Consider the following 24,637-nt stretch of genomic DNA (forward strand, 5'->3'; position numbering starts at 1 on the left):
CAATCATGAAAAACATTGCAGCCTGTTTTTCAATTTCAATTCTGTGTGGCTTTGCTAGTCTTGGGCAAGTGGGTTGCCATTCTCTAGAGCAGAGGAAGAAAGGAAGCAAAGGAAAAGAGAGTGAAACAATGTCTCAACCAGCTGCTGAGATTTGAAATAAGGGCAGAAGTGACCTCCAGAACTTGGCTTATACTGTGAAAAACATTGAGGTCACCAGAATTTAAAATTAAGGACACTGGGTCAACTTCCCGTGTTGGGAGATTTGTACTCTCAATTCACCACAAATAGTAAGAGATCAGTTTTCACCAGTGGTTTAGACTTCATGAACCTAATAATTATAGAGTTAAAACTGTCTATGCTATGTGAAAATAATAGGGAAATATTTCTAGTTAGACCTGTAAAATACTTTGTCAGTCAAACCTCCTACAATCCTCCTATTAAAAGCTATGAAGAAATATTCCAGGAACAAAAAAGTTACAGTTGGAGAAACAGCAGTGAGATTAATGAATGTTCACTTCCATATCTCAGGAACTATCTTCATACCTACATTATCACAGTTTCACATGGAGAGCAAGGGGTTCCAGAGGTTAGGTGTTACATTGGGCCACCATTATTGAAAATAATTTATGTGTTCAAGAATATAAGATGCTGTGTATGTTCCTTAAAAGCCAGTGGGAGGGGATCCCTGGGTGGCTCAGCGATTTAAAACCTGCCTTCAAAAATAAATAAATAAATAAATAAATAAATAAACAAACAAACAAACAAACAAATATAAATAAATAAAATAAAATAAAATAAAATAAAATAAAATAAAATAAAATAAAATAAAATAAAATAAAATAAAATAAAATAAAAATAAAACCTGCCTTCAGCCCAGGGCATGATCCTGGAGTCCTGGGATCGAGTCCCACATTGGGCTCCCTTTATAGAGCCTGCTTCTCCCTCTGCCTGGGTCTCTGCCTCTCTCTCTCTCTCTCTCTCTATCTCTCTATCTCTCTCTCTGTGTGTCTCAAGAATAAATAAATAAAATCTTAAAAAAAAAAAAAGCCAATGGGAATAGCAACCTGCTCAGCTCAAGAGTATGGAAGGGAAGTTTTAAGATGTATCCAAATGTGGACTGAAGTCTTGTCAAGTAGAACATTTTACAGTCCCATTAACCTTTAATGTTCTCAGGGCAATCAGTTCAAAATATCTGTCAGAAGCAAAAAGGAAAAACAGGCTTTTATTGACTAGGAAAATAATCAAATTGAGAATATTCATAGAATGTTCCAGAAGCTCTAATGAAATTAATAGAAACATAAAAGTGATAGGGATTTACTCAGTAGATTAAATGATGAAAGACTATCTTATATTCTTAGAAGATGTTAATATTGTCCTATATACAAATATTTTTAATTTGAGATTTTTAACCTTTGGAATTCCTCAAAACACATGGAATTGTATGAAGATATATTAATTTGAGAATTTTATATGCTCTACTATGACAGAATTTCTCTTTCCAAGCTATCCCTCACAAGTTACAGTGCCCAGTGGCGTGTGCAGCCAGAAGAGCTCAGATTCAAACTGATAACCAGGGCAACATGTTTTCAATGAAGAGACCCAGTCTGCTAATAGCTTACTGCTCTCCTTTCTACTAGCAGCTTGGAGGGTATATGTGATAAGTATAAAGCTCAATCCTTGTCCTCAAGGAGTTTGATGTTTTGTTGGGGAGACAGCAAGTACCTAATGTGCTTGAATAGCTCTCCTGATAGGACATGCCTTCATCTTCAGGGGATGGCATAGACCAGAAATGCCGTGAGATTTAAGACTGTTTTAACCTTGGCCGTCACTACAACTCTTGCAAGATGCTATTCTTTTTTTTTTTTTTTTAAAGTAGATTTTATATTCATGAAAGACATGAGAGAGAGAGAGGCAGAGACATAGGCAGAGAGAGAAGCAGGCTCCTCAAGGGGAGCTCAATGTGGGACTCAATTCCAGGCCCACGCCCTGAGCCAAAGGCCGATGCTCAACCACTAAGCCACCCAGGAGCCTCTTGCAAAATACTGTTTTTAAAATCTGTATGATTTTATAAAGCAGGGGCTTTGGAGTCTAATATGTGTTTTACTAAGTGATACAACATGGCACGGTGAAACCAGGGCTGGACTAGACACCAGAAAAATCTGGATTCCAGTCTCACCTCCCCATTGACCAGCTGGCAGACTTCAAACAAGTCACGTTTATCTTCTTTGAATGTCAGTTTCTACATTTGTATGTGTGTGTGTGTGTGTGTGAGAGAGAGAGAGAGAGAGAGAATGAGAGAGAGAAAGAGAAATACTACCATCTGTACCTACCTTATAAGCTTTTTGTGATAATTAAATAAAATTTAATGCTATAAAAAAGAAGGCAACGTTATCAACTAACTGGTGAAACCAGACTACCACCCAAAGTTTGTTTTATGTATGTATGTATGTATTTAGGATTTTATTTATTTATTCTTGAGAGACACAGAGAGAGAGGGAAAGACACAGACAGAGGGAGAAGAAGCAGGCTCCCTGCAGGAGCCCAATGTGGGACTCGATCCCTGGGACTGGTATCACGCCCTGAGCCAAAGGCAGATGCTCAACCACTGAGCCACCCAGGTGTCCCACAAAGTTATTTTTAAAATGCTCTTCATTTATGCTGTGAGAACTGCATTTTGTGTATAGATCTCTGATAACTCCTAAAGAAGAACTTCATATGGTGGCATTATGAAAAGAATACTGCACGTTTGTAAAGCTGTATTGAATGTTATTATCTTGATTGCTGCAACTATGATACTTAGAGCAGAAATGATTTTCATGTCTACTTCATATATATAAAGAACCCCATAACTCAGAGGTATTAAGTACCTTGGTCTAAGAAGGTGGAAGAGCTAGGACAGGACCCTGGTATTTCTGACTTTTAATACAATGTCCTTTCCAAAAAATTTTTGCTGCCAGCACCTTGCCAGATTACAGAAAGGAAATGAGGCTTTTAAAATACTGCATAATACAGGAATGTCTAAAAATACTGCTTGCCCTCTTGAATGTCTGTCTATAATAACTTTAATAAGTCTTAATCATAAGAACAAAATGAAAACATTTTAAATGCCCAGATATTGTTTTATAAGTTCACTGCCTCTTAAACAGTGTCATTCCACAGCAAGCTGCCATTTCTTTCCCTAGCAACTGCGATTCACAGATTGTATCTCTGAAGGGTGTTCATTGTTGCCCCTTCTCTCTTTTAGCAACAGATCAACTCCTAGCAACCATGATCGGATACAGCGTCTACGGCAAGAATTTCAGCAAGCAAAACAGGATGAAGATGTAGAAGATCGGCGCCGTACCTATAGCTTTGAACAGCCCTGGGTGAGTATTTGGTTCTGCAGCACAGCAGAGTCTGACAACTCGCCTGCAGAAAGAGCCACTAAGCTCTGACCTTCGTCCTTTATGAAACAAGACAAGATGGAGCCAAATTCCTTTGACCTTTAACATATTGACCTTTCCTTCATTTCCATCTGGGTTTCATCATTGCTAATTTCATTTTATATCTTGTTGCACCATCTGTCCATTGCATAATCAGTCTCATTTGCCTTATGACAAGACATAGCAAAGGATTCTGCTCTCAACTGTGCACTTTTTATTTTTAAGTTTAGTAAATATTTTTCTATATACATTTTTCTTAGAACTGGAGCCAGAATAAATTAGTTCAACACATGTCTATTGTATATCTATCACACAAAAAGTACAGTATTTAGCAATTCTTGAATATTCTCCCTCATTCCCTTTGTGTGTTTGTTGAGTCCTGCTGGTTCCTCAGCCCATACCCCTGTTCTGCAGCCATCACGGTGATTTTTCTAAAGCAGAACTTTGAATGTCTTCTCAATGCCCACAAGGGAGTCCAGATTCTGCAGTGTGGCACTCTAATCCTCTTCTGCCTCAGACTTGTGCTCTCCTTTTTGTGTTTTGCCTTGGAAATGATGGCACTTCTGGGAATTGGAGGCATTGGTGTAGATTTGAGGGCATCCAAGATGACGGGAATTTTGAAGAATCTCTTTGGAAACTTGAGAGTCAATTAGAGATGAATATACAAGCTGTTTGAGGTAGGAAGTTCTAGCTGAGAGTATTGGTAAGTCTGGTCAACATGGGACTGTGACCATAGCCAACAATGCTTAGAGGACTGGAAATAGAAGAAAAGTATTTTGATTAATTCAAAAAATTGATGATGGGGATTGGCAAGACAGACACAACAGAAAGTCAGGGAAGGCACTCTGGAGGCCTGGGGAAGATGCTAGTGGAGCATCACCCAGGCTGGATAGTGTGCTGAGTACAGCTCAAGGAAGCATTACCCCGTTGCCTGGGAGGATGCAAGAAGGCTTGGTGATTTGGGGTTAGAAAGCCTAGAAGGCTGTGGTCAAAACAATATATGTTTTAGAGTCTAGGATCTTGGGTGTAGGACAGTTCTGGATGATTTGAGGTCAAAGTATGCCATCCATGTGAGTTCCTGAAGTAGATGAGAGATTAGGGCTCAAATGGTTAAGGAGTTCAGTTCAAAGTGTTGGGATTATAATTACACTAGGTATTTAGCAAAGTGGGGCTAAAAGGAAGAGTAGTGTTAGAGAAAGCTTAGGGTGAAAAAAAAATCCTGATTTATCTGGGAAAGGTTATGTACCCAACTGACCCAGAATTGAGAAGTTGGTTATTTTGTAGGGAGGGAGAGATAAAGGTAGAAATGTAGGTGGAGGCTTCAAAGGTAAATTGGAAGTTTGAAGAGAGGTGGTATTAGGACAGAGCACAGGCCCTCTGGCCAGGTGACCTGGCTCTTCAGGCCTGTTTTCTCATGTTGTAAACCAAGAGAATTAGAGTAGATGGTTGAGTGTCAGTTATTAAATCCTCTGTTAAGATGAAAATTCAAGAGGGGATGCCTGGGTGGCTCAGCGGTTGAACGTTGGCCTTTGACCCAGGGCGTGATCCCTGGGTCCAGGATCGAGTCCCACATCGGCTCTCCTGTGGGGAGCCTGCTTCCCACCACCCGTGTCTCTTCCTCTTTCTCTCTCTCATATGAATGAATGAATGAATGAATGAATGAATAAATAAATAAATAAATAAATAAATAAATAATTTAAAACGAAAATTTAAGAAGAAGCTGAGTGCATAAAGTAAAGCAGATACAAGCAAAACTTCTCCAAGTATGGTGCACGGACTAGCGCCTTGAGTGTCACTTGGGAGCTTGTACTAATTGCACATTCTTGGTCCTTGCCTTGGTCTGACTGGATCTGACCCTCTGTAGGCCCAGGGATCTGTATTTTGACAAGCCCTGGAGAAGTCATTCTGAAGCCTGTTCAACTTGGAGGAGCACCAAACTAGAGCTTAAGTTGTCCCTGAGGTCCTTTATGGTCCTAAAATCCAGCACCCTCAATACTCTAGACAAGGCTGGAAACCTATAAACATTTTGACCGTGGGGTTTGTTGATCAAACTGGAGTCTGGGGGAGATAATTTTGAGAAAGGAGAAGAAGGAAAAATGGGAGAAGAGGTGCTAATTTGAAGGGCTTTACCTCTGCTCAAGCGAGAAAGGTGGAGCCTTAGAGCAGGCACTCGGCAACATGAGACCAACATCCAAGAGTCAAAACTCGTCATGAAACCAATCCTAGCCTAACTTTGGGAGGTTATAAAACAAGTTCGGCAGATATAGCATCTAAGAAAATCTCTAATTGTGTTTCTCCAACACTATTAATGGTATTGTTTTTCTAAGACATTTATTTTTTAGATGATCAAGTAAATTGAGTCATTCCGAGGTAGCAATGTGACAGAATTATGTTAATCTATTTATATTGTTTGACAGAATTGACTCAGTCTCTTTCTACCAGGTTTCCTAAAGCAGGATTCTTTTCTTTTAATTCCAGTCTAGTTCACATAGTGTTACATTAGTTTCAGGTGTACAATATAGTAATTCAACACTTCCATAAAGCACCAGTTGCTCATCACAACAGGTGCCCTCCTTAGTCCCCATCACCTATTTCACCCATCCGCCACCCACCTCCTCTTTGTAACCATCAGTTTGTTCTCTATAGTTAAGAGTGTTTCTTGGTTTTTCTCTCTCTCTTTTCCTTTGCTCGTTTGTTTAGTTTCTTAAATTCCACATATGAGTGAAAATATGGTATTTATCTTTCTCTGATTTCCCTTAGCATTATACACCTATGTCATTGCAAATGGCAAGATTTCATTCCTTCTGATGGCTGAATAATATTCCATTGTGTGTATCCTACATCTTCTTTATCCATTCATCTATCAGCAAACACTTGGGCTGCTTCCATAATTAGGTATTGTAAATAATGCCACAGTAAACATAGGGGTGCATGTATCCCTTTGAATTAGTGTCCTCGTATTCTTTGGGTAAATACTCAGTAATGCAATTAGTGGATCGTAAAGTAGTTCTGTTTTTAACTTTTTGAGGAACCTCCATGCTATTTTTCAGAGTGGCTGCACTAGTTTACATTTCCTTCTACAGTGCATGAGTGTTCCCTTTTCTCTGCATCCTTGACATCACCTGTTACTTCCTGTGTTGTTAATTTTAGCCATTCTGACAGGTGTGAGGTGATACCTCATTGTAGTTTTGATTTGCATTTCCCTGATGATGAGTAATGTTGAGCATCTTTTCATGTGTCTGGATATCTTCTTTGGACAAATGTCTGTTCATGTCTTACACCCATTAATTGGATCATTTGTTTTTTCAGTATTGAGTTATGTCAGTTCTTTATATATCTTTTGATACTAACCCTTTTTGGGGGGATGTATCATTTGCAAATATCTTCACCCATTCAGTAGGCTGCCTTTTAGTTTTGTTCATTATTTCCTTTGCGGTGCAGGAGCTTTTTATTTTGATAAATAGTTTTTATAGTTCTAATTGTTTATTTTTGCTTTTATTTCACTTGCCTCAGGAGACATATCTAGAAATATGTTGCTATGGCCAATGTCAGAGAATTACTGCCTGTATTATGCCTGTAGGATTTTTATGGTTTCAGGTCTTACTTTAGGGTCTATTAATCCATTTTGAGTTTATTTTTGTGTATGGTGTACGAAAGGGGTCCAGTTTCATTCTTCTGCATGTGGCTGTTCAGTTTAACAATACCATTTGTTGAAGAGACTGTGTTTTTCCCACTGGGTACTCTTTCCTGTTTCAGTGAGGATTAATTGACCACATAATAGTGAATTCATTTCTGGGTTTTCTATTCGATCCATCTTCTGTCTACTTTTGTGCCAGTACCATACTGTCTTGATCTTTACAGCTTTGTAATATATGTTGATGTCTGGCATTGTGATACCTTTAGTTCTGCTTTTCTTTTTCAAGGTTTCTTTGGCTACTTGGGGTCTTTTGTGATTCCATACAGATTTTAGGATTGTTTGCTCTAGTTCTATGAAAAATGCTGTTGGTATTTTATAGGGATTACACTAAACGTGTAGATTGCTTTGGGTAGTATATACCTTTTAACAATGTTTGTTCTGCATCGAATGTCTTTACATTTCTTTGTGTCTTCTTTAATTTCTTTCATCAACTTTTTATAGTATTAGAATACAGCTCTTTCACCTCTTTGGTTAATTAAACCTATTCCTGAATATTTTATTGTTTCAGTGCAATTGTAAATGAGATTGTTCTCTTATTTTCTCTTTCTACTGCTTTATTATTAGTGTATAGAAATGCAACAGATTTCTCTATACATTGATTTTGTATCTTGTGACTTTAATGAACACATTTATCAGTTCTCATAGTTTTTTGGTGGAGTCTTTTAGGTTTTCTATATATAGTATCATGTCACCTGGAAATAGTGAAAGTTTTATTTCTTTCTTACCATTTGGGGTGCCTTTTTTTCTTTTTGTTGTCTGATTGCTGAGGCTAGGACTTCTGCACTATGCAAAATAAAAGTGGTGGGAGTGGACATTCCCATCTTGTTCCTGACCTTCGGCGAAAATCTCTCGGTTATCCCATTGAGTATGACATTCACTGGGGGTTTTTCCATAGATGGCCTCTATTATGTTGAGGTATATTCCCTTTAGGCCCACTTTGTTGAGGGTTTTTATCATGAGTGGATGTTGTACTTTGTCAGATGTTTTTTTCGGCAACTATTGAAATGATCACATGGTTTTTATTCTTTCTCTTATTGATGTAATGTATCATGTTGATTGATTTGAAGCAGGATTCTTTTTGATGTGTGGTAAACATCCTTAGCTATCTATATTTGCGCAGAAAGGCTGAAAAGAGGAAAGAGTACAGTGGCCACCTGAAAGAGAAAACTAACCATATATGAAAATGGTTCTCAAACACAGAGTTCTAATCTACAAGACCCTGCATGGGTTTCTCAGTCCCCATACCATACCATGAGGAGTAGCAGAATCCTACTTTCCTTTACTTGGGAATATAAATTTCAAACCAGCGTATTGGTAACATTACTGTTTAATTAATTATTTAATTGATCAAATTTATTGAGTGTTTATTACTATGTTTAGTCATTGTGTTTGGTTCTGGAGAACAATGACAGGAAAGAAAGACTACCCTTAGAACTCTACAGTTGAACCCATCCAAAGGAAAAGAATATGTTGTACAGTTTATGATACAGGTGTGCATGGAGTATTAAGCACAGAAGAGCCATGGCCAAATCCGTGTGGGTAGTTAGGAAAGGCTTGAAAGAAGATTTAGTGCTTACTGGGCTGCACATGTACTGAAATTGGAACTATACAGAGAAGATCAGCATGGCCCCTGTGCAAGGATGATGTGCAAATGCATGAAGCATTCCATACTCAAAAAAAGAAAAAGAAAAGAAAGAACACCTCACTGAAGTTGGAATATATTTTAAATATATAACTTTAGGAAAGAGAGAAACATATTTAGGAACTAAGATTGATTGGACTTTTTCTGGTTGGTGACATTGTATCTACTTGCAAAATGTCCAAGTTTGTATGAAGCTAAATGAGCATTTCCTACTTAGCTGTAGATGTTTTTCATGGGGAGATGTGGAAATGATTTGATATTTATTTTGGTTCCTTTATAAGGTTTTTGTTTTTTTTATTAATGGAAGTGGGGAATATGTTGGCATACATTTCGATATTATCTACTTAATACAATCATGTTAGGAAAAAAAGTTTGAGAAAATCTTATATATCCAGAAACTCACCTGCTGAAGGTCATAGACCAAGTTATTGTATATCAAAATGCTGAAGCAACTTTATACCAACCACTTGGCATGTATTACCGTTTCCTGTAATCTACAGGAATGAATGAGGAGGGAATTATTTAGATGACAAGCTGATTACTTTAGGAATGGAATAATTTTCTAAATTGTGGGTCAGATGTTGACCTTTTCTTTTTCTTTTCAAACAGCTGAGATCTTGCTGTGACTCTACTCATATGAATGAGCTTAAAGTGACTGTAATTCTACTTAGTGTATTAATTTTCATACCAATTCTCAATGTTGCCTTAAGAGCTGCTCACTTGTTCAAAATGTTGCTGGGTCTATGGTTTTTATTATGTGTTTTACAAAATGAGCTTTGAGTGTCTTAGATTCTTTTTTCTTTTTCTGTATGTACTCTGACCTTGAAAAGTCACTGTGTTTGGAAAGGATGAGACCATGATCTCACCCATTGGAATGGTTTGTAATCAGTTTTAAGGAACTACAAATTCATCTTCAAACTGTGTGTCCATCTTAGTCCATAGCAGTTGAAATTGTCATGCTGGTTGGAAATGCCACACACAAAGTACAACCAGATGTATCATATAGAAAAAGATCCAAGCCAATTACATACAGAGAGCGATGCTGCAGAAATTCATCCAAGTAGCCCTTTTAAATTCATCCATTTTCAAAATGTTCTCCCTAAACTCTAGCAGTGTGGAATGCACCTGTTCCTGGGCTTTTGTTCAAAATAATCTTTGGGCCTGGGGGGAGCTGATTTGTGGCACAAAAGGTCTTTAGATGAGCAGAGTCCCAGAAAATTTCCTTAGCTCTATAATTGAAGTGCATTCTCTCCCAAGTTGGGTAAGAGAAGAAGAGGAAGAAGAAGGAGAAAAAGCAACTTCTTACCTGTGTAGTGCCAGGTGCAACATAAATAAAGCAGCAAGTTGTTCTAATTCTTTCTTAAGATAATGGAACAGTAGCTGAGGTTAGGGTTATTATCACAGAGCTCAGATATGGACAGGACCTAGTGTTGCTTTTAAAAGAATTAAATTGCAGGCTTCAGACATAAGTATAGTACACTGTTAAAACTTTGCAGATACCTGAGTGTTGCCCACAAGGAGGCTTGCTGGCTGAGGCGGTTGATAGATGGGATAATGGAGCCTATAATAGCTACATTGCTAAATCCTTTCCATCCTGGGTTGGTAGTGACTGGAAAGTAGTTTAGTCCTTCAGATGGAAAATTGATCCTCTACGATGTGAATACCCTCTTTTCCCCCAAGCTTTCTTCCTGTCTGTCTTTAAACAACAACAACAACAACAAAAATCTGTCCTTTTCTCCATTTTTCTATCCTGGACTTTTAATGGCCCGTCTTCCCATTTTAGGGCTTTGTCTGCTTTAATTGGAGAGCCAGTCTGTAGTACACATCCACCCTGCATGCCTAGATTGCCTTCCCTGTACCTGGGGAATTGAGAAAGTGATGTTTTTGTTTTTGTTTTCATCCTTTTTAAGACTTCAAGGGTCTGCTGTGATTTCCTTATATGGGGCTCCATGCCTTGACTCAAGAAATACTGTCTTGGTTAATAGCCTTGCAGTTCAGAAAGGATGGAAATCAGCTCCCTGGGAAATCAACCTGGAGAAAGCCATTCCTGCAGCACAGGGAGCCCCTTTACTCATGGCCAAAGCCTCGGTGCTGCTACAAAGTAGATCCCTTTTTTGTGGCCCCTTGCCCATGACCCATGACCCCAGCCAAAGGCTCCATGACGCCTGGCCCATGCTACCCACGGAGGCCTCAGGTGGTAGAAACAAGTGAAGCTGCTTTTGGTCATTGTTAGCACGTGACACTAGAGAGCTGGCTTGTTCTGTAGGGCTACCCTTTATTTTCAACATGCTTGCTGTTTTAGCAGGGGGAAATAGCTCCAAACACTGGTTAGGAAAGAGGAGATGGAGATAAACCATGTGTAAAAATCAAACATGAATTTATAAAAACTTTATAAGGAAAACTGGCATGCTCTGCAGATTTTTCGAGCATTACTCACATCATTAGTAGCAATTAAGCTTTTTAACATTCAGAACCCACCAGAGGTCGATCAATAGTTGTAAAAATATCTTGTGTGATGGGGAAGGGGTGGAGGGCTGCGAAGGCAGGATCAATAGATAAAAGTTAACTTTGTGTTGATTAAAAGTTTTAAATGAGTCTGCTACCAGGAAATAAGTACCAATATTAGCATTTGCCACTTTTAAACAGAGTAAATGTTTTACACTTTTTATATGATTCAGTGGTATAACAGTTCTTCCTACCCTTTACCAAATCTGTAAATTACCATTTTTATCAGCATGTGGGATTTATTTTAGGGCTACAGCACATTTGTATTGCTGAAATGGAGACTCCAGATCTCAGGTGGGCGGTATGTTCTTTTAGTCATCGTGGTCATCATGTTCACCATAGCTCTTCCCCTGAAGCAGACAGACTTCTTGTATCTTATTTTTGTTTTCAACATGTGCCCTTTGAACGTATGGGAAAATTTGAAAATTTTTATCATTCATGATTTAAATAGAAAACTCACTCAAAACTATCATCTATAAGGGCACCCGGATGGCTCAGTCAGTTAAGCACCCAACTCTTATTTCAGCTCCTGTCAGGAATCTCAGGGTTGTGAGATTGAGGCTCTGTGCTAGGTATGCAGCCTGCTTAAGATTCTCTCTCCCCCTCTACCTATGTCCTCCCAACCCCCCTCTTTCCCTCTCCCTCTCTCTCCTTAAAAAACATATTATTTATAAGAATAGCACATACGTGTGTATATGTGAACATATACAGGTGCATACACACATATGCTTATATGCTACTTTCTTTATGTGAAAAAAATCAGGGTATTTAAAAATTATTCTCTATAAATGTTATAAAACAGTAATGAATTTTATTTCACATGTGACACATGCAGTTGTATATTAAGCTCTAAAAGTCTTACAGTTTTGCCTATTCTAACTGGTACTGTAACTTTGTATGGTACATATTTATTTTGTTCTTTATTAATTGTTAACAGTTTTGGTTATGTGTTTTTATTTTTTATTGTTTATTTTTAATTTGGAAAAAGAAGAATGAGTTTGTTTAACTGGAGAAGAATGCTTAATGACTTAATTTAATGAAAACACTATGTAGAAGATATTTTTAGTATTTTGTTTTACACTAGTAAGTGACAGTGAATTGTGTAGCTCTTCCAAACTTTATATAGTTGTTTGTGTAGTATACATAGTATCTCTCTGTGGTCATGATAAAGACCAGCACTTTATAGCTCACTTATAAAAGTCACATGCATGGTTTTCACTTGTGGTATTAAACATAAGCCATGAAGAGATTCATGTATCAGGGCCCTCCAGTGTACTATGTAACAGATAACTATGTATTTGTTTCTATTTACAACCTCTACATTAATATGGCCTTGGCAACCTTGGCAACTTTTTTACTTGAAAGGTCATTGCTTGTCACAAGTTTCATCACAAACAAGGCCAGGTTATTTGTAATTTGCACTCTCAAAGAACAGAGCTACTGCCTTATTGGCTGGGGAATCTCCAGAATTATTACAACTGTAATTTACCTGTGTGTCTCCCTGTACACATGTTACTTTGTTGTGGTTGTTCATGCTGTTTTATTTGAAACCTGCACTTCTCTCTGGAGTTACAAATTGCCTTTCTTCATTTCTTTATTTTTGTGATTTTGATCTCCAGACACGTTATTCTACTTTGGCCACAGAGATGGGAACCCCAGTCAGGATTGTCTATTATACTACTGTTCCCCCAATTTACATGTTTATGTGACTGTTGTTGAAATCATGAATTAGGTTATTTATGATTTGGGCTAAGTATGAAACCTGCCATGATGAATTTAGCTAGTTGTTGCTTAACAAGCTGTTAGTTGTTGTTAGTTAGTTGCTTGCTGTAGCTAATTGTTGCTCCGGACTGCTCACATATACAATCTTCCTGGAATTCTGTGGCTCAGAAACGTTTCATCTTAAAGATAAGAGTGATTCTAACCTACCCATTTGCATGCTTTGAAAAGAGAAATGGCATGAAATATTCATGGTAAGGCTAAGGTTTATATTTCCTCATAGTGGGCAAACCAGTATGACATGTCAGTTTGCTGATACTAAACTCATTCATTCATATTAAGTTTTCAGATCCTGTGTAATGATAATTTTATTATTGGAGTTCATCAAGATCCAACTTGATGCTTGCCACTTGATAAGGTTTGAGGTGAACAGTGTCGGAAACCACACACTTGAGGAAACAAAAGCCTTTCAACATCTTTTTTTTTCTTTTCTTTTCTTTTCTGTCAGAATCAAAATTTCAGGCCTCTGGGAGAAACAACTTAAAAATACACCTGAAATTTCTACAAGACCTTGCGTTTTCTTTTCACATCTCCACAAGCAGTGTGTCACAGAACAGCATGAGCTTAAAAAGCTGGTTACTAAATCCTACTGCAGAATGCCAGATCTTTCAAAACTGCTTGACACATGTATATAGCTTACACGGAGTGAAAACGCAAGGGAAACATGGTCCTTTTGAGGGCATAAAGGCAATTGTGTAGTATTTTCTTGCTTTGCTTTCCCTTTGTCCAGTAGCTTCTCTCAAGCTTCCCATGCCTCACCATGAACAATAGAACCAACCACTCAGTTCTCTTTCTGGCCAGCCTCACCAAGCGTAATGAAAGAAAATGTCCATCTTCTTTAATATAGTTGATGAACAATTGGTTGATGCTTTGTTTGCATAAGCAGAACTCACTCTGCAAAGTGTTTTCCTTGCTGAAGGCATCGCTGATGTGTTATTTGAACGGTGTTGTGGAGCGGGTCTCAGAACACACATTTGTTCCAGTGAGTGTGGTTATAAACATCCACTAGTAGAGACTAGGGTATTGTAAAGCCTAATCTCTTCACACATTATTTTTGTATCGGGATATTTTTAATATGCTCGCTGACTATGCCCATATGCTTGGAAATCTCTGTCCTGTACATTGCCTTCTGATTGCTTACCAACAAATAAGATAATGCTGGCCAGGCAGAAAGAGGACAATAGATGATGCTTTCTTTCTGTTCACACAAAAGCCAACCAGAGGAGCCACTCCTTAAGTAACAAGCCTGCATGTTATCTTCCAGCCCTCCAAATGAATGCGAAGACTCTGTTATTTTAGGAAATTAGTGTGGAGTCAAAGTCTGCCATTGGTTTTCAGCTCTCAGAGAAAATTGATAGCTTGTTTTTAAGAGACATTCTTCACTCAGAATATGCCTATTACACAGTATTGTATAACACAAAGGGGAGCAGAGGTCTGCAAGTGCCAAAGTAGGTTACTTAGTGAATGCCACCAATGCTAGGATAAACCATTTTCGGGTGCTTTGTAAAGTTAGAGGCATCTCGTTGTCTATTTTGAGCAGAGCTACTTTGATTTTTAAAGGGCAGATCTAGAAGGTAAGCCAAAAACTGTCAGTGAGAAGCTGAAACATCCACATGGGCTTGGTCTGCACAGCACAATATATACAACCAGTATCTGATTTTGCTGAGAGGCAACAATCAGTAGATGACCCGCCAGCCAATGTGTTTAGCCAGAAGGAGTGAAGTTGCTCTATAGAATATAATTAACCCGGGTAAAAATGCCTTTTTCTAATAACTGAGGTAAAATGGGTTATCTCATAGCCCATTCAAGTAGTTCTTAGCTTTGGGGTTTATTCTTTCGATGAGGTTTGCCGTTCCCACCATCTGTGGGCAGAGGAGAGCTGTCTGTGGCTAGCTGGGCCTAGTGTCAACCAGTCCCGGTTCAAAATTTAACTGTCATCCTTTAACAAAAGGGGAATCAGCTATATTGTAAGTCTGTTGCTAGACTAAAATATGTAACTGCTGAAAAATTCACCAGCACAGCCAATTCTCAAGAACCTGCCCACTTCTGTGAATTATTGTAATAAATTTTTATTGGCTTGTCTACATTACTCCTGGTCTCCTGAGCAGCCTGGCTTCCCGATGTTTGCCGGATACACAAGGGATGCAGACTGGTCTCTCATGTTGGTATTTGCCAGACCTCATCAGGAAGACTGGCAAGAGTTGTCTCTCAGTTTTGGACCATTCTAAAGCCATAATCACAATTTAAGGTGCTTGACTATTTGGGGCTGATAAGAGCAAATAGATGCCTCTTTTCTCACACTTGAGAAAATTGCCATTGACTTTTGAAAAATTACATAACATGTTTCTAAGTCCATCCTTAAGAATAAAAATTAGGGGGTCGCCTGGGTGGCTCAGTGGTTGAGCATCTGCCTTCGGTTCAGGTCGTGATCCCGGGGTCCTAGGATCGAGTTCCTCATTGGGCTCCTGAGATGGAGCCTGCTTCTCCCTCTGCCCATGTCTCTGCCTCTCTGTGTGTGTCACAGATGAATGAATGAATGTATGAATGAATAAATAAATCTTAAAAAAAAAAATAGATGGAAATGTGTTGAGCGGCCCCGCGATAGCCATAACTCCTCTCTTGCTAACCAGTTTGCATTCCCTCCTGCAGCCGAGCTCCCGGGCAGCAGCGCAGAGCGGCAGGCACTCGGTGTCGGTGGAGGTGCAGATGCAGCGCCAGCGACAGGAGGAGCGCGACGGCTTCCAGCAGGCCCAGCGCCAGTACAGCTCGCTGCCCCGGTACGACGCCCCTGCCCCAGGCCCCGGCCTCCGGCCCTTTGCAGAATTGCACAGGCTTCTCCCGCCCACGCACGGTAGTCCTACAAGGAACCGGGGCTTGCAGGCTGGCAGCCTGGCTCTGCCTGCGCGGCCGCGCACTGTGTGGCAAGAGGACCGCAAAGAAAAGGTGTTGGAGGAGCAAACCTAGAGCTCCCCAGCTGTGAGCAAGATGCTCTGAGTACTAGGCTGAGGGCTCATGTCTGGGATCCGGAAGACATGGGAAGCTAGCTCCTATTTTGCCTGGCTGTAGGGTAATGAGGTATCTGGTAGTGTGTAAATCTAGGGCTCTATGAAAGGGCGGGTGACTGCTCCGGGGCCTGTACTCATGCTGGGGTCACTCCTGCTGTCCTGCTTTCCTGCCATCCTTGCTTTTGCTGGGTGCTGATCCTTAGAGTCCCAGGGATGCCACCTCATTAGCTGACAAGTAAGTCAGAGGGTCTCTCCACCAGGCTCCCCACAGGGAGGTAGCTCTGCCCTGGGGATTTTCTGCCCAGGTCCTGGACAGTGCTCAGGTGACACTGAAATGATAGCCATTGTTCCACCTTAAGTATTTCCTCTGTGCACAAGAAAGAATAAAAGTATTTAAAAACATTCATCTTCCCAAACTTCCCACAAGGCCCTCCTCTAATCACGATTCTTATAGACGTTTGTTCTATTTCAAAACCAGGTGACAAAAACCTTTTGGGTGGGGGGAAAAATATGCCTACCGTGTTTGTATTTGGGTGGATCGCTTGGAATGTGAGCAGAGCAATGTGTGGCGGCAAATGCCTCTCTGTGTAAATTTGGCCGATGTAAACATGGTCTTGATTTGCTTCTAATTTTTCAGAATGATGAGTCCCTTTAAATATTAAATAATCACTATAATAACCATAAGGGACTTCGCTCTGCTGATGTAGCTCAGACAAGAGAATGAGGAGAGGAATGAAAATCAGTACACCAGGCTGAGTACCATTACTATAGTAATTGTGATCGCAGTATTACTAGTAGTGTATTGTTCATTCAGTTGTTCTTTTTTAATCCATAAAGCTGTATCTCCTTAGAAAACTGTATTTTTTTTCTTTTAAATAGGAGAATTGCTTTTTCTTTTAAATAGAATATTTTTGCAGCCCACTCTAGGTAAGAGTCAATGAAGTTTGGGTCTGGACAGAGCCTTGGACATCATGTTGTCCTACAAGGAAGCAGCTCAGTGAGATTAAGTAACTTCTCCCAAGGTCACACAGCTTGTATGTAATTCTGCCAGAATTCAAGCCCAAAGCTGCCCATGTCCTGAACCCTAATTTTATTTTATTTTTTTTTAATTTTTATTTATTTATGATAGTCACACAGAGAGAGAGAGAGAGAGAGAGAGAGAGAGGCAGAGACACAGGCAGAAGGAGAAGCAGGCTCCATGCACTGGGAGCCCGACGTGAGATTCGATCCCGGGTCTCCAGGATCGCGCCCCGGGCCAAAGGCAGGCGCTAAACCGCTGCGCCACCCAGGGTTCCCTGAACCCTAATTTTATAAGGCTCGTTGCTACCATGGATTTGGGTTCCCAAGCCTGGAATTTTAACTGATATAGGTATAAAGTTCTCTTTGTGCTCTCCTGCCCTTAGCATTTGGAAGAAGGCCACTGTATGAATCAGCTCAATGCATCAAATGCAAAACACTTCAAGGATTCTGCATAAAGAATGTAGAAAAGCCCCCCACCTCCCCCACCCCCGTGTGCCTTGCTTTCCAGCAGAAAGATGAGTGTAATCACGTGGGTGAATTGACGTAGCTGGTGGGCAGTAGCATACCCTGGCCCATGTGGATGGCATTGCCTGTGTAGGCACTGTCATAAGGTTTTATTGGCAAATTGTTAGGCATCATAAATTCTTGTGTTTGAGAGTGTAAGAAGTGACGGGGAAATATCAGAAAGTGTATGTAGATGGCAGAGTTGGGAAATGCTCAGGGCTGAGGGAGGTGAGGGGGTGTGAGAGATGGGGGCCGAGGGCCCGGAAGGCCACACACCCGGTGCAAGAGGAGCCGCTAGGGTCCCAGTCCTGAGAAGAGGACAAGGATGGAGTGGTGCTTCTGCAGACTTTCTTCTGGCCGTGTTCCCAGGAGGCCCACTATTCCAGATGGACCCCCTGGGTTCCCCACCTCCTCCTCTAAGCTGCCTGTCTCACCCTCTCCCTTCTGGAGCACCCAGCAGAAGGGTCTGATTCACTGAGAGGGTGGCTGCCGTCAGGAACAGAATCTCCCTGTGGGTTCACCAGAGCCCCCTGATCACTAGGCATTGTATCCAGCGTCAATGTGAGAAAAACAGAAATTCCAAAGAGTGGTAGTTTCAGGCAAGAGGGCTGGTAAGCCTCTCACAGCCTGTCCTCTTGTGTCAGAGAACAGTTTCTCGATAGGGGTAGAGATTGTGAGGGAAGTGGAACTTTGCACCCAGCTCGGTTCCCTGTAGAGCAGCACCATCGACCCAGGCTGGGCGCAGAGATCTGGGGGGAAGTAAAGGCACCAAGCAGGAGCTCGGAGGGAGACTGAAACAGCTTCCATGGGCTTGAGTCAAACCCACATTTCTGACATGACATATTCTTCAGAGATACTTGACCTCTGCCTTTCAGATGTTGACAATTAGCAGAGTTACGTCTAAACAAGCTGGTGTGACATTTGATACCAAAAAGATTTCCTGCACAACAGAAGTTCTCTTGCAAAGTAAAGCATAAAATCAAATGGCCATTCCTTGTTATCAGTAGCACTAGATAAGGTGGTTTGAATCAGAGGGATGTATACACGCCAGAGTGGTTTGTAAGTCCTCACTGTAACCAGCAAACCTATAGACAGAATTCAAGTTCCATTCTGACGCGTCCATAAGAAACGCTAGTCAGGTAGTAACACTCCTTTGGAAGGAGAGACTCGAGTGGACCCCTCTTAACTCTCAATCATGCTAGATTTCTTTTTTAAATTTTTTATTCCTAAATTAGTCATCCTTTTTTTTTTCTTTTTAACTTTCTTTTTTTAATCCTTTTAACATTTCTAGATTAGGTCTTAGTGTTCAAAAGGCTTCTCTAAAACCGAGTTAGAAGTATGTTCAGTCATAGTCATGGACAGGGAGACTTATTTAAGATTTTTTATTAAATATATATTTTTCTTTTTCTGCTGTCTTTCCATTTCCTCTTCATCTTTCCTTTTTTTTTTTTTTAAGATTTTTATTTATTTATTCATGATAGACATAGAGAGAGAGAGAGAGAGAGGCAGAGACACAGGCAGAGGGAGAAGCAGGCTCCATGCAGGGAGCCCGATGTGGGACTCGATCTTGGGACTCCAGGACTGCACCCTGGGCCAAAGACAGGCGCTAAACCGTTGAGCCACCCAGGCGTCCCCATCTTTTCTTCTCCCATGGCTTCATGTCTCTTGGTGGCTGACTGCCCTGCTCCACTCACTTCACTTCCCCTCTGTCTTCCACACCTGGACATGCTCTCCCAACCAGGCCCATTTATTATGTCTCTAAGCTGCTTGTCAGTGTGTCAGCTTTGGTCTTCATGTCTTTCTTCATCCTTCTGTGTCTTCCTCACCTCAGTGACTAAATGGCTTTCCCAAGGCATTGGGTCTTTGACGTAAGCCCTCTACGTCATGATGGCCTTCAGGCCCTGTTGGAAGTGGTTATAATGATTAAGTGAGAGTTGTGACCAAACCTGGGTATTTCTTTGAGTGGATTCAGCAAACTTTGGTGGGCTCATTCCAGGACCAAACAAACCTGTGTGTTGGTTATAAAGGAATTCAGTGAAAGGAAACTGACATTTTGTTGCCACTATTATTATTTGTGGGTTTCGACTCAGCAGTCCCGGGACAGTCAAAAGATTATTTCTGATCTCTGAGGAAGTGGGCCTGCCTTCACTTAGTGATGCTTCCTCAGTTATTCTTTCATGCCCTTCCCTGCATCTTGATCTCGGCCCAATCCTTTTGACAAAGGACAGAAAGCAAATATTTTTGCTTATTTTTCCCCCTTGGTCACAAAGATGCCCCCAAAACCCAGAGGCTCAGCTTTGAGGGCAAAGTGGCTCTGTCTCCAGACTGCTCTCCCAACACCCCTTAGTCAACCATGCACTGTGTGCCATGCTTTTCTACGCAGTTAACATGTCCTGTTTCGTTCATTTCTTCCCATCCCCTGTGAGGTTAGGTGTCTTGCCTCTTTCACAGATGAGACAGTTTGGGCCCAAACAGCATAACCATCCCAGGGCTCCTCAGCTGGTGAGTGGCAGACAGGACTGGAATCTCTGTCCACCTGATCCTAAGCCTAGTGTACAACACTCGTTGTCTGCTGTTTTCTCAAGTTTATCTATGATCTGCTCATTTCTCAGCCTCTCTTTCATCAGGAGCTTATTGATATCACTGGTTTCCTTACCAAAGAAGCGTGTGTGCATGCGTGTACATGTGTATGTGTGCACATGTATATGTGTGTATGTGTGCACATACCGATGTGGGTATACTTTCCCCACATGTCTTCATGTGTCAGGCAAGTCCACTTTCTTCCCTCTGGCCTGCTTAATTTGAAGGAAATTTTAACGATAAGAAATTCCTTCTCTCACATCGTCCTAATCTCTATCCCTAACAGAACTTTAGTCACTTCTCAATGTGTTTAAATAAAAAAGACCCTGTCTTCCTGAGATGATTCAGAATTCAGCTTATGGTGCATGAGTACCATGGAGTGGAGCCTCGGGCTTTATAGAGTCGGGGCTTGGGAGAGTAGGGGTTAGTGGATCTCAGTAGGCTAAAGATGAAAAAGAGGTGACACTTCTGTGGCCTATTTCTGGTTATCTTTAAATTGATAACTAACCCATGAAGGAATTCCACTTTTGTTGCTGGAACATCACTAACAAGTTCGTTGTTTTAATTAAAGTTTCATGATTAATGTCAAATCCCTGGTTTCATGCTGGCATGCTCCATCATTCGTGTCCCTGGGCAGATTAATTTATGACTTTTTAAGTGAAGATAATCAGTGCTTTAGGCAAATAAACTATTCCATCAAATCCAAGGATTCTTGCCTGGGCTCAGTGTACAAATGGTCTGATTCCCATGAAAAGAGAACTGGATAGAGATACTGGGGACCACTCAATTAATCACAGTCATATCCGGAGATGATGCTGGACGTTAGTTCATTTTCCTTATTGAAAATATCCCTGGCTGCATTTTAGGCCGTGTGGAAAATAGGCAGATTTCATCCAAACCATATTGACGGCACTTCTGAATGTTCAAATATGCAAATTGCTCCACCCCCGTGGAAGCTCTGTGGCTGCATAGACCTTCTTTTCCCTTCACAGGAGTCTTCCTGAACATTCCGTCATGTCGTGTGTGTGTGGATGTAAGAGGCTGAGCAGTACATAGTGCCGCCAAATGATTTTCTTATTGATAAATGGAGCAATATATTTTGTTTTATTACTCAATTCTCCCTTCCTCTCTTTCATTTTTAAGGCAAAATATTAGGACATGTCTTCCTTTCTGGCACAAAATTGTTTTACTTTATCATAGCCAATCTTATTGTAAATTCATAAAAGCATCTAGGGACTGGATAGTAAATTAAAGATGTTTCAGAACAATAATGTTTCCTGAAAATGATGTGCAACTTTATTGCAGAAATGATAAGACTTTGAAATTTCTATATGGCTCTGATTTATTTCCCTATCCTGGGGTGACAGAAAGTAGGTTAAGTAGGTCGCCCCAGCCCTCCGCAAGACTGTGGTGTGTAGGAAGATAGTGCCGGCTCTGCTGCCTTTCAGGCTCTACGGTCCTGATGGGCATGTATTCTGAAGAGTGTCGGTTCCTGACATATATGTCTCGGCAGCCAGGGCTTGAAGGGATTGCCTGTTGCATTTTTAATCATATGGGAGTCCAGACTTAGATCCTTCATAGCTGAGCTCACCCTGTAATCCATTATGTACACTTCAGATTAGCTACTGTCTTAGGCATTATGGTGGCAGCTGTGTAAAATATTTGCTGTGCTTGTTTAGGATTGCATTGTAAGGTTCCAAAACGAGCAGTTAGGGCTGGGGTTGGAGCTGCAGCTTGCTAATACCCTGGACAGCATCTTGCCAATGCATCGAAATCGCAGGAGGTACTGTCACCCGAAGGTTCTGGTAGGCTGTGTCTACCCACACACAGCCTGAGGACTCCCTTTTTGGGCAGCCTGGAATCCCTCAGTTCTCTCTCCTCCTTCTGCCATTGTTTGCTGCTCACAGTCCTGTCTCCTTCTTCCAGCCCCGTTTCTGTGGCCAACGCAGGACGCATAACACCGGGACTAGAGAAATCCAAATGCACTTCCCCTTGGCCACCCCCACCCTGCTCCCTCATTTCTTCCTTTGTCTCTCTCTCCTTCTCCCAATCCTCATATACTAACCTTTGGGGTTTGCCTTCTAGGCAAAGCAGGAAAAATGCCAGCTCTGTGTCCCAGGATTCCTGGGAGCAGAACTACCCCCCCGGCGAAGGCTTCCAGAGTGCCAAGGAGAACCCCAGGTACTCCAGCTACCAAGGATCCCGGAACGGCTACCTGGGCGGGCACGGCTTCAATGCCAGGGTGATGCTGGAGACGCAGGAGCTCCTGCGCCAGGAGCAGAGGCGGAAGGAACAGCAGATGAAGAAGCAGCCTCCTCTCCTTCCAGAGGGACTGCACAACTATGACTCATACAAGAAAGGCCAGGACCCCACTTACACCCCGCCCAAGGGGCCATTCCGGCAGGACGTGCCCCCCTCCCCTTCTCAGGTCGCTAGGCTGAACAGGATCCAGACTCCTGAGAAAGGGAAACCCTTCTATTCCTGAGCAGGAGAAGAGCGGAGGCTTCATGTCATGCAATAAAGGACATTTTCGTATGAAGACTTGTATTTTGGGAGTTTTTTTAAAACCTTGATGGTACTATGGAGTATTTCTGTTGTCGGTATCAGTGCCTTTAAGCAGTACGGGCAAAGAAATGGAAGGCCTTAATGTCTTTGCCGCTCCGTCTCGAGTGTCTATTTCATGGAAGGATTTCCCGCCATCCGACAATCACCTGTTCAAGGCCTTGTGCGCTCTGCGTCCTCTGGAGTGCCGGGAAGGTGGCCCCCCCGCCCTGCGGCGCCCCGGCTTCGCGTTACGGCCCCGCCAACCTGTGGCCAAGTGGAGGATGGTATCTTCCCCTCTTCTTCCCCTTTCAGTTTGAGGTGAGGTTACATCCCAGTGTCTGGTGGATCCCAGGGGGTGACACACACCAGAAATTGGGGCTCTCTGGTGCTTCACAGCACAGTCATTTATAGTACTTTGTCATCAGTAAGGTTCTCTCCCTTCTCTCTCAGCTCCTTGCCACAGGAAGGTTCCTTTATTCTGTTGAAGAAGCCGAGCCATATCCGACACTGTCTGGTTATCATGGAGGTCCGTTTGCAACTGCCTTATAACTTGACATTACCAATAAAGTGATCAGTCTGGTCTGCGTTTATAAATACACTTGTTCAGTCGTGTTCCTGACATGTGTGTTGAGTCAGCGCAGCTGTGTGTGGGGCATGTGGGCGAGGGAGCGCCTCCTGGTTGGGGAAGGAGGGAGCCTGCCCACCGGCCCCGTGTCTATCGTGATGTGGGAGGTGGTAGCTAAGGAAGAATTCTCCCAGGATGAGCTTCTGGCCCACAACATCCCAGTAATTATTTTAATTAGCTTTCATTTGACAGGTTGGCAGGAAGGGCATAGAGTGGGACAAAGATAAATCAGACAGTCGTTTTGGGATTCTCAAAACTCCTCTGCTCTCTGCGGTTTTTAAAGTCAGTTGGAAATGACATTAGTCTAGTGCATCCACATGCTGTCTCTGTGCCTGGTGATGCCATCATGCTACTAAATAATTCTGCCGTGAGACAAAGAAGACAAGGGAAAAGCTGTTAGATCGCACAGGGAACATTCTGGTGCCCCCGACAGTGGTCCCAAAAGATTGCTCTCATGTCAATAATGTGAGGTATGTGTGGGTCACAAGGACCTCGATTCCTCCCATGTTTTCAGCTGTCAGTCTGAACGCCGTGTATTGTAAACCATGGCTGGGTTGCTAAAGTGCCTGCAAATCCTGATGTGAAAAAAAGCTTGAGATGAAAGCTCAGCATACCATGTATTAACAAAAAAAAAAAAAGAAAAAAAAAAGAAAAAAGAAAACAAACAAACAAAAAAAGACATGTACTGATATGCCTATTTTTTTTTTTTTTTTACTGGCACATTGTATTTTTGTGTCCCACTTGTTTTTAGAAAATACATGAAGTGTCCACACGTACCTATGTCTCTTTTGCATCTCTGTGTAAAGGTTCTCCGTGTTCATAATGTGTGGCGATATTAAATGGTGTTACCAATTTGGACGACAGTGGCTCTTTCTCACGGCCTTCCGTGAGCTGTGAGAAAGAGCCTTCCCTGTACATATGAGACTTCTAATAAAAGGCATATTTCTTCCTGTTCTTTCTTGTGTCTGTACTGTGTTCCTGTGGAAACTCCTAGCTGGGTGTCTTTTTTTAAGTATGTTAGCAGATGTGATTTTTTTTTTTCATATTTAGAAGAAGTCGAAAGAAAGTTTCCTTCTATCTGTCTGTGTGCAGACATGGAAGTGGGTGATTGAGTGCTTACCTGAACACCTGAGGAGAGACAGGATAGGAAAGAAAGACCCTGAAGACCCAGGCTGCTGAAAGAAGCCCAGAGAATTCAGAATTGAAGGAGCCAATACTCGAGAGCTAAATAAAAGAAAAATGATACAGAAAGCCACATCATATTCCTATTATTGTCCTTTGCTCCCTCTGGGTCACTTCAGTGAGCCAATGTTT

At 41.5% G+C, this 24,637-nt stretch overlaps 1 protein-coding gene and 1 non-coding gene across 24 annotated transcripts in view; both read left to right on the forward strand.

The window, feature by feature from the left end:
• PARD3 (par-3 family cell polarity regulator) overlaps positions 1-24,278 on the forward strand; it is a 650,509-nt gene extending 626,231 nt beyond the window's left edge. For 22 of the 23 annotated variants that reach the window (XM_038529690.1, XM_038529684.1, XM_038529679.1 and 19 more), the window contains 3 exons: positions 3,245-3,365; positions 15,695-15,822; positions 22,240-24,278. In XM_038529690.1, the coding sequence (XP_038385618.1) occupies positions 3,245-3,365; positions 15,695-15,822; positions 22,240-22,639 (649 nt within the window). In that variant the 3' untranslated portion in view covers positions 22,640-24,278. Of the gene's footprint in view, positions 1-3,244; positions 3,366-15,694; positions 15,823-22,239 lie in introns of those variants that run through there. The other variant, XM_038529701.1, reaches the window with a different exon arrangement.
• On the forward strand, positions 8,689-8,794 carry LOC119870611. Its single transcript, XR_005356262.1, has one exon. It is a non-coding gene; the product is annotated as a U6 spliceosomal RNA (small nuclear RNA).
• Positions 24,279-24,637: the final 359 nt, after the last annotated feature.

The sequence above is a fragment of the Canis lupus genome, chromosome 2 (assembly GCF_011100685.1).
Source record: "Canis lupus familiaris isolate Mischka breed German Shepherd chromosome 2, alternate assembly UU_Cfam_GSD_1.0, whole genome shotgun sequence".
Classification (NCBI taxonomy): domain Eukaryota; kingdom Metazoa; phylum Chordata; class Mammalia; order Carnivora; family Canidae; genus Canis; species Canis lupus.